This window comes from Sinocyclocheilus anshuiensis, unplaced genomic scaffold (genome assembly GCF_001515605.1).
Source record: "Sinocyclocheilus anshuiensis isolate Anshui unplaced genomic scaffold, SAMN03320099.WGS_v1.1 scaffold431, whole genome shotgun sequence".
NCBI classification, from domain to species: domain Eukaryota; kingdom Metazoa; phylum Chordata; class Actinopteri; order Cypriniformes; family Cyprinidae; genus Sinocyclocheilus; species Sinocyclocheilus anshuiensis.
This window is the reverse complement of record NW_015551065.1, coordinates 179,855-194,156: the sequence shown is the minus strand read 5'-3', so window position 1 is coordinate 194,156 and position 14,302 is coordinate 179,855. Positions and strand designations below refer to the sequence as shown.

The 14,302-nt window shown below is 35.9% G+C and overlaps 2 protein-coding genes across 2 annotated transcripts; both read right to left on the bottom strand.

Moving 5' to 3' along the window:
* Window positions 1-1,567: 1,567 nt before the first annotated feature.
* ccno (cyclin O) lies at window positions 1,568-4,406 on the bottom strand. Its single transcript, XM_016451965.1, has 3 exons — window positions 4,227-4,406; window positions 3,181-3,366; window positions 1,568-2,107 (listed from the first exon to the last, which is right to left on the bottom strand). Exons 1-3 carry the CDS (start codon window positions 4,404-4,406, stop codon window positions 1,568-1,570), a joined length of 906 nt encoding a protein of 301 aa, XP_016307451.1.
* A 3,100-nt stretch (window positions 4,407-7,506) lies between these two features.
* Window positions 7,507-12,519, bottom strand: LOC107662049 (iron-sulfur cluster assembly 1 homolog, mitochondrial-like). Its single transcript, XM_016451911.1, has 4 exons — window positions 12,367-12,519; window positions 10,252-10,305; window positions 10,045-10,150; window positions 7,507-8,295 (listed from the first exon to the last, which is right to left on the bottom strand). Exons 1-4 carry the CDS (start codon window positions 12,445-12,447, stop codon window positions 8,147-8,149), a joined length of 390 nt encoding a protein of 129 aa, XP_016307397.1. The 5' UTR covers window positions 12,448-12,519; the 3' UTR covers window positions 7,507-8,146.
* Between the last annotated feature and the right edge of the window lie 1,783 nt (window positions 12,520-14,302).

Sequence of the window (14,302 nt, the reverse complement as noted above, 5' to 3'; positions counted from 1 at the left end):
AAGCGTCTGAAAAAACGAGCGCGTCTGATTTCGCTCCCCTAGTGACGTTGCAAAGGGATCTTATTATAATATTACCTCCCCTTAATCTGTAAGTTTCCATCCACGATGCCATCATTTGATTTCGCAAGCGACAACGGTGTACCAGCTCTAATGACATGGCGAAAGGCATGATTTCAGCGCGATAAACATGATAATCAGAACCAAAACAGATGTTTTTTAGCAGCTACCAGCTGTAATGGAGCAGCTCTATTCTGAAAAGGGGGGCGGGGAGCAGCAGCTCATTTGCATTTAAAGAAACAGGCACGAAAAACAGCGTGTTTCTGCTTCCACTCAAAATAAGCATTTTCAAAATGTTATAATAAATGATCTGTGGAGTATTTTGAGCTGGAACTTCACAGACACATTCTGGGGACACCAGAGAATTATATTACATATTGTAAAAAGGGGCATAATATGTCTCCTTTAATGTTTTTGAAAGAAGTCTCTTATGCTCAACAAGGCTGAATTTATTTTATCAAATGTACAGTTAAAAAACTGTTTTCTAGTATAAAATATATTAAAATGTAATTTAGTCCTGTGAAGACAAAGCTGAATTTTCAGCAACTTCAGTAATCAGTCTAATAAGCTGATTTGCTGCTTAAGAAACGTTTCTTTTTATTATCAATGCTGAAAACAGTTTTGCTGTCTAATATTTTTGTGGAAATGTATTTCACATATATGCAATTTCATAATTACTTCTATTGCCTTTGAAATATGGTTAAAGTGCACTACTGAAATTTAATGTCAATTGTATGTCATGTATTTAAAGAGATCATATGACACAATTTCATGTTTTTCTTGGAGTTTTTGTGTTTGGAGTGTTACAAGCTGTTTGTGCTGTTTGTGCATATTTTTCTGTAAAGTTGCAAAGATTCAAGTCTCAAAACCAAAGAGCTTCATTCAAACATGCCCCCACAAATCTATGTCACTGTGTGGGAAGATTTGCATAACACCGCCAAAATGTTTACGCAAAGAAAGAAGGCGTAACTTTTTTTCTCGCTGTAGTAGCCTTGTTGCTGGCGCTGCCATGTCGTGGAGACACTGTGTGTTTCCAAATATGGTAAGGGGCTTAACATTTCTGTCACACACTTGATTTGCATTTAAAGAAGCAGGCACGAAAAACAGCGTGTTTCTGCTTCCACTCAAAATAGGCATTTTCAAAATGAATAATAAATGATCTGTGGAGTATTTTGAGCTGAAACTTCACATACACATTCTGGGGAAACTTGAGACTTATATTACATATTGTAAAAAGGGGCATAATATAAAATATGCTTTAAAATAAAACCTTACTTTTGCATAAATACATTTTGGGATAAATACTGCTTGACTGCATTACAAGTTGTTTTATGTGTATTATAAATGTACCCATATGGAGTATTACAGGTCTCCAGAAAAATTCAAGAGAAATTCATAGCAAAAATTCAGTCACTACAGTATCTTTGCATTTTTTGCAAACTTTCTTCAGGTGAATTACTTAAGCAAATTGTCAGTGTGATCATTTTGTGGAATTAACTAATATAATGATTTATAATGATAAGAAGTCCTGGACTGCATCTTGATTAAGAGAAACCAACAATTTCAGATCTTCTGTGCATTGCTGAAACAAAAGCTGAGCTTCAAATGTTGGATACTCTTGAAAACAGAAAGACTCCAATGACTGTGATGAGCCAGCGTTGTTGTCTCTGGGCTGCACTGAATGCGTCTTCAGCAGATCTTTTGCCACTTTCATAGCACACAGCACAATCACAGACGGCATATACTTGTTAAATGTGTAGTCAGCCAAACTCAGTTCACAGACTTTACATGCCAACCATTTCCACTTCTTCTCAGGCTCCTTCCATACATTTCTATCCTGTGTAGTGACCATCTTATCCATGGCTCCATCAGTCTGATATCCAGTAGTGCGACTGGTGAAATAGTCCAGAAAGAAAGCAAGGGTAGGTGCAGCCAGTCTGAAATTGAGTCTGAGAAGGATCAGGCATTCGAGATTGCACAGCTGCTCTCTGGAAAAAGAATTGCAGCAAAGCGACAGAAGCTGTGTGATGCGAGGCGAATACACTTCAACCTGGAAAACACAAAAATCACAACTTACTCAGATTTACATATTGGTCTATTTTCATAATAAATTGTTAACTTGTTAACTTCTACTTTAAAAGAATAGTTAAGTGCAAACTGAATGTAATGTTTTCAGCCACTTAACTGCATGTTAATTGCAATTAAATGAAAACATGTGTATATCGTGGAGACACTGTGTGTTTCCAAATATGGTAAGGGGCTTAACATTTCTGTCACACACTTGAGGTATTCGGCCAATCACAACGCACTGGATAGCTGGCCTGTAAAAATCGATGCGTTTCAGGAAGGCGGGGGAGAGAGGAGCAACAATAATGTACGGTATGTGGAAAATTATGTTTTTTCAACCTTAAACCGCGTAAACACATTGCATTACACCAAATACACAAAATAATGTTCTTTTTAGCATCATCATATGACCCCTTTAAATATATTCGTAATTACAGATTTGTTATAAAGTTGTAATTTAATACATTTAGCAAATACATTACAAATACATTTAAAATGGCATTTAAGTGTGTTAAGAAACAGTAATGAATGGGTCTCTCTAAATATAACGGCCTTTTATTTCATTAATATTATGTTATCTGCATATATAATGCAACATTTATTTTGAATAAAGGGGTCTATATCTGACTGCAGCTGTATCACAAACTGTAAGTAAATGATTTCATAATGCTTTGTCTGGAAATGGCCATTTTATTTTGATTATGTTGTCCGAACACACATGCAACGAGGGGGCGTTGAAACTGTTTGCTATGTAATGACGTTAGCCAATCATAACAGTGGCCATTTACTGAGAAGCCTTAAAGGACACGCCCCTTAAAACAGGTCATTTTTAGACAGAGGGTTGTCATTTTTACACATAATTATTTGTTTTTTTGCAAAAAACTAAAACGAATGCACTAAACTAATGCACTTTATTAACATTATAAGTAAACCTCAAGGAACATATTAAAATAATACAAAAAATCCATGTAATGACCAGTATTGCCAGAAATAATTCTTAACTCTGTGCTATTTTTTATAACTACAATGAAAGTGATAAGTAAACAAGCGCTGCACCTGTTTTGTGGCGATCAGCAGAGATGTCACTCCCAGTAATTGGAAACAGTCTGCAGCTACTGAGGTTGTGATCAGGAAACGGTCCATGATATTAACAGCCAAGCAGCATGATTCGAAAGACAGTTTGAGCTGTTTGTGTACCGCTATGAGCCAGCTGACCAGTTTACTGCGAGCTTCTGCTGTAATCTGTAAGGAAATTAAATATTCATGTAAAAATTATTGATAAAAATTTACAATAATAGGGGCTAGTTGTCACAAGATTACTAATTTCACTCATTTGTATACACCAAACCAATATATATATATATATATATATATATATATATATACCCCACCTTACTGATTCCAAATTACATGACAAAAATTGTAGTTATTAACATAATTCATTAAATTACACATTTTCGGTAATATAATCAGACTACTTTTTGATTACTTTTAGATTACTTTTAACCTAACTCATTTATCACATTGATTTAAATAGGATCATGTTGTACCATATTGATATAAAATTACAAAGAAAAGGAAAATATATTCCATTCTTTGCTATTAACAAAATTAAGTGCATTAAACATTAAAAATTATTGTCATAATACAGTTCAAAATGTTGGTGTTTTAATATTTTTGTGTTGTTCTTATTTTTTAAACCATTTATTTGATCAAAATACAGTAAAAACTGAAATATTGTGAAATATTATTATAATTCAAAATAAGTGTTTTCTATATAAATATAATGTAAAATGTAATTTATTCCTGTGCTGCAAAGCTGAAATTTGAGTGTCAGGTGATCCTTCAGAAATCATTCTAATAAGCTGATTTGCTGCTCAAGAAACATTTCTGATTATCAGTGTGCAGCTTCATATTTTTGGTGGAAACTGCACATTGAGTTTTTCAGGATGCTTTGATGAATATAAAGTTCAAACGAACAGCATTTATTTGAAACAGAATTTTTTTGTAGCATTATAGATGTACTTACTGTCACACCTTACTGAATAGAAGCATTCGTTTCTTTTAATAATACAAATAATATTGAAGGTGTGATTTCTGACCTGCGGTTGTCGCGCGAGGCAGTTCTGCGCTAGAAACTGCAGTTCATTGTGTCTCTGGATGATGAAGCAGCTCTCTTCATAGTCACACTCCTGCAGGTCTGAGGTCAGTCTGACGCTTGAAGCCGCTGCTGGAGAAGTGTGAAGATCTTCCTCAAAGCCAGAGTCACTCAGCGCAGACATCTCTGAAGAAACAAACTCCTTTCACTTTAACTGCCGCACATGATGCTCTACTGCTGGAATGGATGTTGTACTGAAAGATTTCCCCTCATTATCATCATCCCGCTGTAGCGTGCGGTGTCTCAGTCGAATGCGGTGTTGTGAGGTGAAATGGTGCTTGTAAACGGGGTCTTTCCCGGGTGTTTTAGCGCGCACTGTAGGGCGCTTCACAGCCCGCGTACACGCGTTACCATGACAACAGTCCCAGCTGGTGTCGTTTCTGCATCGTCAGGGGAAAACTGCATGAAGCATGATTTTGTCGGCCTAAAACTAAAATATTATATATATATAAATCTATTTATGAAATTATTTTTTGACAGCATCCTCATTTTACAGTACTGCTTTGCAGGTATCTCTATATATAATATAATATGATATAATAATATAATATAATCACATTTAAAATATATAAGCTATTTCACAACTTTTCAACAATGTTAAAACAATTGATGAATTATATAAAAAAAACTCCATAAGAACAGCGAAAAAAGGTTTTCACAAACAATAGCATTATTAACTGAATTGGATATTTCACACAGATAAAATCTGTATTTATGCAAACAAATACGATTGAAATTTTCTCACAGAAACTGCTAGTAAATTTCACAAATAATTACAAAAGAAATGGCAAGCAACCCTTTGAATTAAGTGTGACATTTTGAAGTAGAACGACTGAGATGTAATCCAATAGGCTAAATGACTCAACAATCAAGTTTGCTCACAAAAGCATTATAGTTGAAGGGTGAAATTAATCTTGACAGATCCCTGTGTTGTTGAATGAGTTTAAAGGGGTCATAGGATGCCCATTTTCCACAAGTTGATATGATTCTTTAGGGTCTTAATGAAAAGTCTGTAACATAGTTTGGTTAAAATACCTCAATGGTAGTGTAAAAAACACATTTTTACCCTGTCAAAAACAGCTCTTTTCAGATCAAGCCGTTTTTGTAGCATTTTCCTTTAAATGTTAATGAGCTGTGCTGACCCCGCCCCTCTCTTCCGAGCCGCTCTCTGAGGGACTGTTTACTTTAGCCGCATTCATCATGAAACCTGCTAATTAGCACATTATTAGGAAAGGCCATTTGCAAAGATTAATTACAAAACCTTACACTCACTTCTTTTGTAGATGAGGCTGGATCATGAATGATTCGCGCGAATGTAGACGCATTTATGTAGATCGGGGGCGCATTCCCTTCAAAAACAAATTAACCAGATTTAAAAAAAAACACTGGGAGGATTTTTATCATTATAGGGGGGTGGTGTACACACACTGCCAACACACATTTCAGTTCAAACAACTTGTAAAAGTGCATGTCGCATCCTATGACCCCTTTAAGTGATTTTAATGACTCGCTCCTTATTTATTTATAGATGCCTGATCAGCTGTAGACCACAATTATTTAGATCTGTGACGATGAAAAACTAATAAAAACATAAAACTCTTCTGAAGACACAAGTAAAGGCAAGCAAACAAATGCAAAACCCAGTCATGACGGATGGACACCTGTGTGATCAGGAAGACAGAAAGAAATAGGAGATCAATAACTCCTGCAGATGTGAGGAAACTCTGTGTCCAAAAAGAAAACAGGAGCAAAGCAGAGTCTTTCCCTTCCTTCCTGTCTGGACCATATTCAGACATAACAGTCCAGCAATAACTAAATCTTATCAGCTCCCTTCACATATTAATATATATCTGTGGGAGTCACTAAAGAGACCGTTTCTTGTATATTGTGGCAGCTCAAAGCTGCAGTTAAGATATAAAGAAAGCAGATAGTACAGACTGATCTTTGAGCCTTATTAAAAATACTAATGTCAGTGCAGTTGTTTTATGTGTCTAGACAGTCATGTCACAATGTTATGATACTGTGAAGTGAAAATTAAGTGAAATTAATTGAGTTCACACAATTAATGATTTTTTTTTCTTACAAACACAGATTTTCACTTCACAAGATGTTAATTGACTGGAGTCATGTGGATTACTTGTAATTCTCCAAATCTGATGAAGAAACAAACTCATCTTGGATGGCCTGATAGAGTGAGTAAATTTTCAGCAAATTTTAATTTTTGGAACTATCCCTTTAAAGTAAACCATACTTGAATATATATATATATAATGTATGTGTGTATAATATAATATAATCCAACATACAGACAAAAATAGTTGAGAGTATAAAAGAGTTGTCTGCATGTTGGTTGGACCACACAACTTTGATTTGGCAGACAAAAGTTTCTCATATTAGGCAGTAATGCTTATATCAAAGCATATTTTAAATAAAATAAAATAATTATTTTATTATATATATATATATATATATATATAAGCATTAGAATTATAGTATTCTTTTTAAGCATTACTTAAGAAAAATGTACAAAGTATAGGTATAATTTACTTGAAAAAGAATAAGCAAGATTTACTTGGGAATTTCTAATTAAAGCCACCAAGAATTATGTGTAGCCTTTACTTGAAAACATGCTGTTAAATTTACCAGCAATTTCTAAGTAAAAACTGATTATTAACTTTAACAGGTAAATTCTACTCCATTACTTTATGTATAGATAATTCTATAAAATAAAACTTTGAATGTTATTTTTATAAACCAGTTAGTTTATATTATTTTGACAACGCATGCTTAACAGAGAAAAAAAAAATCTGAGTTCTAAAAAAATAAACCAAATATTTTCATCATCTGCATTGATAAAATGAACACATATCTGTAAATGCTGTGATGTCATACAGCAATAAATTATGATCATTTTTTTAAATTAAGATTATACTGGAGACTTTTTATTATTTCTTTAAAGTCAAAGAATGGACTGTAATGTTAAGATGCAATGGGACATTAGAAAACAGTGCCACATTCAGGACAATAAAAGGCATTTAATTCAAGAACCAGCCTGCTTATATGTAGAATGGAAGTTTACTTGTGCTTTAAAAGACAGGGATTTTACAATATGAAGTACATAAATTCAAGTCAAACAATTGCATTTCAAAACTTGGCATCAGTTCCTGTGCTGCTTGTTAATCACATTATAGAGCAAATGACAAAACGTGGCATGCTGAAAGTACAAAGTTAATACTCGCTCAACATCCACCAGACAGAGAAACCTTTCAATATTATGTAGATTACCACAGATTTGCACTGCTGGTCCACAATCCACCAAATGTGCACAAAACAGCCATGAGGAAGCAGCTGCAGATTTCTTGAGGTGTAGATTTAGGTTGTTGCTGTAAGGAGGACGTGTTACGACATCCAGCAGTTTCAGCTCATCAGGATAACTGGATTATCAAATATGAATCCCTATCAGAGCGACTGGATGACACACAACTTTCTGAGAAAACACCAAAGCAATTAATTCCTCTTGAACCACTAACATGGAGTGTAACTGGAACCCTCCTCAGAGCCGCATAAGACACAGGCACATTAAACACACATCAAGCTGCTCAATAAAGTGTGTTCAAGCAATGAAATGAACAAACAAAACATATTTTTAAGTTAACGACTGTATTTGTAAGCAGGGCTTTTCTGGGTTTGTGTCGAGGTGAACGGAGGCAGCACAGGACATGATGGCCAAACAGGCCACTAAATATCAGTCTCTTTCTCCAGCTCTTTACCCACAAATCTTCAAGATGGATGTTTGAATCTAGGATATGGACTGGATGTCCTGGAGGGCTCAAGCTTTAGATGAAGCCAAACGTGCGGCGAGGTTCATATGCTGAAGCTTTCCCCACAGCCGCACGTGCCTTTGATGTTGGGATTGTTGAACACAAACTCGCTGGAAAGTTTAGTTTCAACAAAATCCATCTCCGTGCCGAGCAGCGTCAGCTGAGCCTTCTTCTCTATGAACACTCTCACGCCTGAAGAACAAACATTTACATCAATGACATTTCTGTGTACACGTGTGCAATTTACATCATATTAGGGCTGCACGATTATGACAAAAATCATAATTGTCGATTATTCCGTTGAAATTGTAATTGCGATTATTAATTACGATTATCACAATTTACATAGAATGAGGTTTATACCATTGTTTGATGCAACTGCATGCCGTATTTTTATATGAAAATAAACAAGCTGAAAACACTAACTGAAAAACGTTTAGTGCTTTTCTATAGCATTAAGCCTCAAATGTCAAACATACATCGGATTGGTTTCTTCTTTAAATGATAAAAAAGTAAAAATATGAATGGTATTATAATGTTATACTAAAACTAAAATTAAAATAATGGGAAAAACCCTTAAGATAACATGTAGAAAGAAAAAAACGCATCTTAAGCGTGCAGAATAACATAAGTGGACTTTGAACGATTAATTGCCGCTTTGAACTATTATGTAATTGTGGCATCCATAACTGTAATCGCGATTAGAAATTCGATTAATTGTGCAGCCCTACATCATATACACTAGTATTTAAGGGTGCGTTCACACTTGGCATGTTTCGTTCGATTAAAACGAACCCTGGTGCGATTGCTCTGTTAGTGCGGTTCATTTGAGCATGTGTGAACGCTGCCATCCGAACCCTGGTGCGCACCAAACAAGCGGACCGAGACCACTGAAAAGATGGGTCTCGGTCCGCTTCCAAACGAACTCTGGTGCGGTTCGAATGATATATGAACGCAACACGGACCAAATACTTCTAAATGAACCAAAAACAGGAAGTAATGACAAGATGCGACGCTATGCGACATGATTTGACGATGCAGTGTAACCAAAACAAAATGAGCAGAGGGCAAACGTGGAGCAACGATGAGGTAAAGTGCCTTTTATGAGCTCCTTGTGAGTTTGCAGGTGGTGGAAATAAAATTATATGTACACGCAAGAATGCGCACGCTTAGTCCAGCAGATGGCATTAGGTGTGTTCGATTTAAAGTGGCGCTGAGCGGACCGATCGGTTAATGGGTGCTTTGATATCATACACACGCAGCGCCGCTTTAAGTCTAACGCACCTTTTGTTTGGGGTGTTCGGTGAGTTCCGTCACGATATATACGTCATTCAAGTCGATCAATCAGGTTGTGAACGTATCACTATGCCTTTAGGTTCGGTGTCTTTAGGTTCACTGTCAAAAATGCCAATGTGAACGCTAAGCGGACCAGGACCAAATGTATCATTTTCCTTTTTGGTCCGGACCAAATGAACCAAACGAACCGAACTACAAGTGTGAACACACCCTAAAAATGTATACTTTTATTCATCAAGGATGCATTAAAATTATCAAAGTCTACAGTACAGTCATTTATAATGTTACAACAGATTTCTATCTCAAATAACAACTGTTCTTTGAACACTCTGTTCACCAAAGAATCCTGAAAAATGTATGTTGAGCAGCAAATCAGCATATTAGAAAGATTTCTGAAGGATCATGTGACTGGACTAATGATTCAGCTTTGATCGCAGCAATAAATTACATTATAAAAATATATTCAAATAGAAAACTTATTTTAAATTGTAATAATATTTAACAATATTACTGTTTTTACTCCATTTTTGAACCAATAAATGCAGCCTTGATGAGCAGAAGAGGCTTCTTTCAAAAACATAAATATCTTACTGACTTTTGAACGGTAGTGTAAATGAGATATAATAATGTTATTGTGTTCCTCACCATCTTCTAACACCTCCTCGTCTGATTTGTCTTTCTCTTTAGTATAGTCTAGTGTGTAAGTGAGGCCATTGCAACCTCGGGTTCGAACACCAACTTTGAGGCCAATCTGTTTGAAGACAGGTGAATATATAATCCAAAGAATGAGACAGGAAAAATGTATCACTGAGGCTGCAGATGTTAATGCCAAATAATAAAACTAGTACTCACATATTCTGGTTTGTTCTGTAAAAGTTGCTTGACTTTATTCACAGCTGAAGGTGTCTGAGAATAAAAAATGCATTCAGTGATTATTTATGGCAGATGAAAGAAAGTGTGGCATTGTAATAATTTGACAAATTCAGTATGATAAAACACTCAGAAATAAAGGTACAAAAGCTGTCACTGGGTCAGTAGTACCTTTTCAAAAGGTACACTTTTGTACCGTTTTACCTCAGAAGTGTGCATATTAGTAGCGTAAAGGTACATATTGGTATCTAAAAAGGTACATAGTAGTATTTTTTTTTTTTTTGCAAAACTACCATCCCAGTAATGGTTCTTGTTCCTTTCTTTCTCAGTGTGAAATGTCATTTGAAAAAGATATGTTGGTTTCAAATCACGATGACCAAGATGATTTTTTCACCAAAATACAGATGTAAAGTCAGCATAATTTAGATTAAAAGTTATCAAATATTTGCTAATGCACTCTTTTAGATTTTCGCCTCTAAAATTTGATATAAAGCCAATATTCAAATGATACTTTCAACTACAAATTTAAATCAATGAAATATTAAAAATGTTGAAACTTATGCATTGCTTTAATCAACTGAAGATGTTTAGAAGACTCTCCAACTAAAATCACAAAAGTTTTCAAATAAATAAAAAAGCAAATGAAAGAGAATATAGTTTATCTGACAACTGTCCTGTTGTTTTCCTATCCTATTAACTTCACATTTTAGTGCTTTTCACCCAAACTTTCATATATTTCTCCTTCAATCACAAACAGCTTCTTAGGGAATTTGGCGATGTGATGTCTGGTGAATTTCTGGGTGACTGGATATGAAACCAGATGAAACCATTTTGTGTGATGTCTGAGCTCCTTCTGCTAACTAACGTGTGACTCCATGTTCTGTTTTACAAGAGAAGATGCTACAAACATAAATAAGATGCCTGCGCTTCCATTGACAATGGCAAACTAGCACACCCACAAGTTTGAGATAGTCTATCTGATAACTGGAAGTTTGCTGGTTTAAGGTCTTTAAGCACTTGTCAATTTTGGGCTATGTCTCCTTTTAGACTAGTGGGAAAAACATTGAAAATACACATTTAATTTATTTTAAAGGGGTCATATGATGCTATTTAAATTTTTCCTTTCTCTTTGGAGTGTTAAAACTCTTGGTGCATAAAGAAGACTAAAGAAGACTAAAGTCTCAAATCCAAAGAGATATTCTTTATAAAAGTTAAGAGTCAGCCACACCTACCTAAAACGGCTCGTTCTAACACGCCCCCACATGTCTACATCACTATGTGGGAAGATTTGCATAACGCTGGCCAAATGTTCACGCAAAGAAAGAAGGCGTAACTTTTATTCGCGCTGTAGTACTGTTGTTGCCGCCGCCATGTCGTGGAGACGCTGAGTGTTTTGTTGTGAAAGCGAAACTACTTTGTTTGGCCTTCTCACAGCACACCTTGCTTTTCAGACCGATGAGCTTTGTAAAAACGTTTCAGAAAGGCGGGGCATAGAGGAGAAACAATAATGTACAGTATGTGGAATGTAATGTGTTTTTTTGAACCTTAAACTGCATAAACATTTCATTACACCAAATACACCAAATAATGTTCTTTTTAGCAGCATCATATGACCCCTTTAAAAACAAACCTAAATGATAGGGCAGTTATTATCTGATCACAGCAACATGGATAAGATCACTGAAATCCTGCTTTCCTGACTTCACCCTAAACAGCGGCTGTTATTAAATACGCCCAAAATGATATTTGTAAAGCACATCGAGGTAAATCTAGAAGGTTCTTATGCAGGAACGTAGCACATAAGCACTTAATTCGGCTCTCCAAGCATCTGCTAACGGCTAACCTGCCCATAAACACTGACCTTGATGTCAACTTGAACAACACAACCACAATGAAAGTCAGATCTAACCTGCTGTTACATTGGAATCTCCGTCTGGATGTGTCAGAATGGACGAGGCTGTCTATTATTACACTGTTATTAATCAGATAACTGAGCCCTGGCTACGACTAAAGACTTCTGTCATGCGATCTCGAGTATTTGAGAACTAAATGCTTGTTCGGTTTCTTCATCGTGTTGTACATACACTGAGCACTCACCAGCGTTAAAGCTGCTCTTGTTGGCAGTATTTTCCGTCTGCTAACCGCCCTCACTGTCGCCCGTACTATGGAGGCTGACATGTTGAAGTTACTTAAGTACTTCGTGTTTGGATGTAAACACCAGAGGTAATAAAAAACAAACAAACAAACAAACAAAAAAAAAACACCAGAGGTAATGCAAGGAACGCCCGCCTCAGCGGACGCACAGGATTGGTTGGTCGTTTGAGTGACAGCTTGTAAAGCCTATGAGTGATCACAAACAAACAAACAAAAAAAAAAACACCAGAGGTAATGCAAGGAACGCCCGCCTCAGCGGACGCACAGGATTGGTTGGTCGTTTGAGTGACAGCTTGTAAAGCCTATGAGTGATCGCTACTGTAATTTAGCACCATGTGACTGTCTGTGAGTCTGTTACGCAACCAATAATTATAACGTAAGGTCAGAAGAGGACGTCTAGTTTGTTGAATGATTATAATATAGCGAACGATTATAAAGATTATTATAAAATGTATCTTAAACATGAGTAAAAACTAGTTCATTAAAATTGTTGTATTTGACTTTAATAACTATGCACAATGAGGGGTCGTACGCTTGGGGGCGCACGGGGCTCAGAAAGCACAAAAAACAGGTCTAACTTAATCGTTTAAATCTATAAATTCTTGGGATTGCTAACTGATATACAAGTGGAAATCAATCCAAGCAATCTATAGTAACCACAGACAACCTGGTTAATGGGGCCCTTGGTTTTACGCCGAATAAACTGTTTCCACTTTGTGCTGTTTAAAATAATTCTTGAAGCAATGACTTACAGTTGAAAATATAATTATCTATTTTCGTAATACAAACTCACCAGGTAATTAATTATCTATCATCATACTTAAAGACACTAGCCGACGTTCAGTGTTACAAAATATTATACAAGAATAACGTGAGAAAAATAACAAAGTAGTTAAATATTGAAAACGGGGGCTGACTAACTTTTCCACACAAAAACTAGTCATTTTTATTTAAGCTGTACAAAACATTACATATGATACATTTCAAGTGACATTCCCTGAATTGTACTATTATCTGATAACATTAGTCAAATGCAAATCTAATATCAGTTCTAAAAACTATGGTGACCGTGAAGTGCAAAACAAATCACAATTCTGAAAACAAAATAACAAATTACAAACGCAAATGCACGTCTAAAAAACAAAATAACAATTCAGAAAGCACAACAACAATTCAGAAAACATTATAACAAGTCAGAAAACACAACGACAAATCAGACAAACCGGAAGAGGTAGGTATAGTTTGAGACAGCGCCATTGGTTTGGGATTACTCACCGCTGACTGGACGAGACATTAGTGATGGGAAGTTCGGATCATTTTACCGACTCGGACCTTTGAGTCTCGTTCAGCAAAATGAACGAATCTTTTTTCGAGTCATTTCGTTCATTTTAGCAAAATATTATTAAAATGTTACTTCCCTAATACGACTACTACTTACGCAAACGTTGATCACACTACAAACAATACAAAACTGCTATAAGAAACAGAAAAGATTAATTCATTGTTTACCTGGGTCTTCAGTCTATGATTAGCTCACCTCACCTCTTATCTGACAAGTCTTCGGGTTTGGGTTTATGGGGCTGTCACGTGATGAATGAACGACTCAAACACGAAGACTCGAGAGTTGAACTAATCAATTCTCTTTCCGGCTCAGACTGCATTGGTTAAAGCGTATGGGGCTGTCATGTGATGAACGAACGACTCGGAAAACCCGAAGACTCGAAGTCAAGAAAAGACTACTTGACTAATTCTAGTACAGAACCTATAGGATGTTGCGCATGCGCGACTGAACGAATCACTCCCCGAGACGACTCGTTCTTCCCGAGTCACATTAAAGATTCATTCAAGATGAACGAATCGTTCAAGAACGACCCAACAC

Excerpts from the sequence above, each read along its gene's own strand:
- LOC107662049 (XM_016451911.1), bottom strand. The coding sequence starts at position 12,447 with ATGTCAGCCTCCATAGTACGGGCGACAGTGAGGGCGGTTAGCAGACGG. Across the intron at positions 10,306-12,366 it reads CAAGAGCAGCTTTAACGCTG|ACACCTTCAGCTGTGAATAA; the intron begins GTGAGTGCTCAG and ends TTTTATTCTCAG. Across the intron at positions 8,296-10,044 it reads CGAGGAGGTGTTAGAAGATG|GCGTGAGAGTGTTCATAGAG; the intron begins GTGAGGAACACA and ends TTTGTTCTTCAG.
- ccno (XM_016451965.1), bottom strand. The coding sequence starts at position 4,406 with ATGTCTGCGCTGAGTGACTCTGGCTTTGAGGAAGATCTTCACACTTCT. Across the intron at positions 3,367-4,226 it reads GCCTCGCGCGACAACCGCAG|ATTACAGCAGAAGCTCGCAG; the intron begins GTCAGAAATCAC and ends ATTTCCTTACAG. Across the intron at positions 2,108-3,180 it reads TGCTGATCGCCACAAAACAG|GTTGAAGTGTATTCGCCTCG; the intron begins GTGCAGCGCTTG and ends TGTGTTTTCCAG.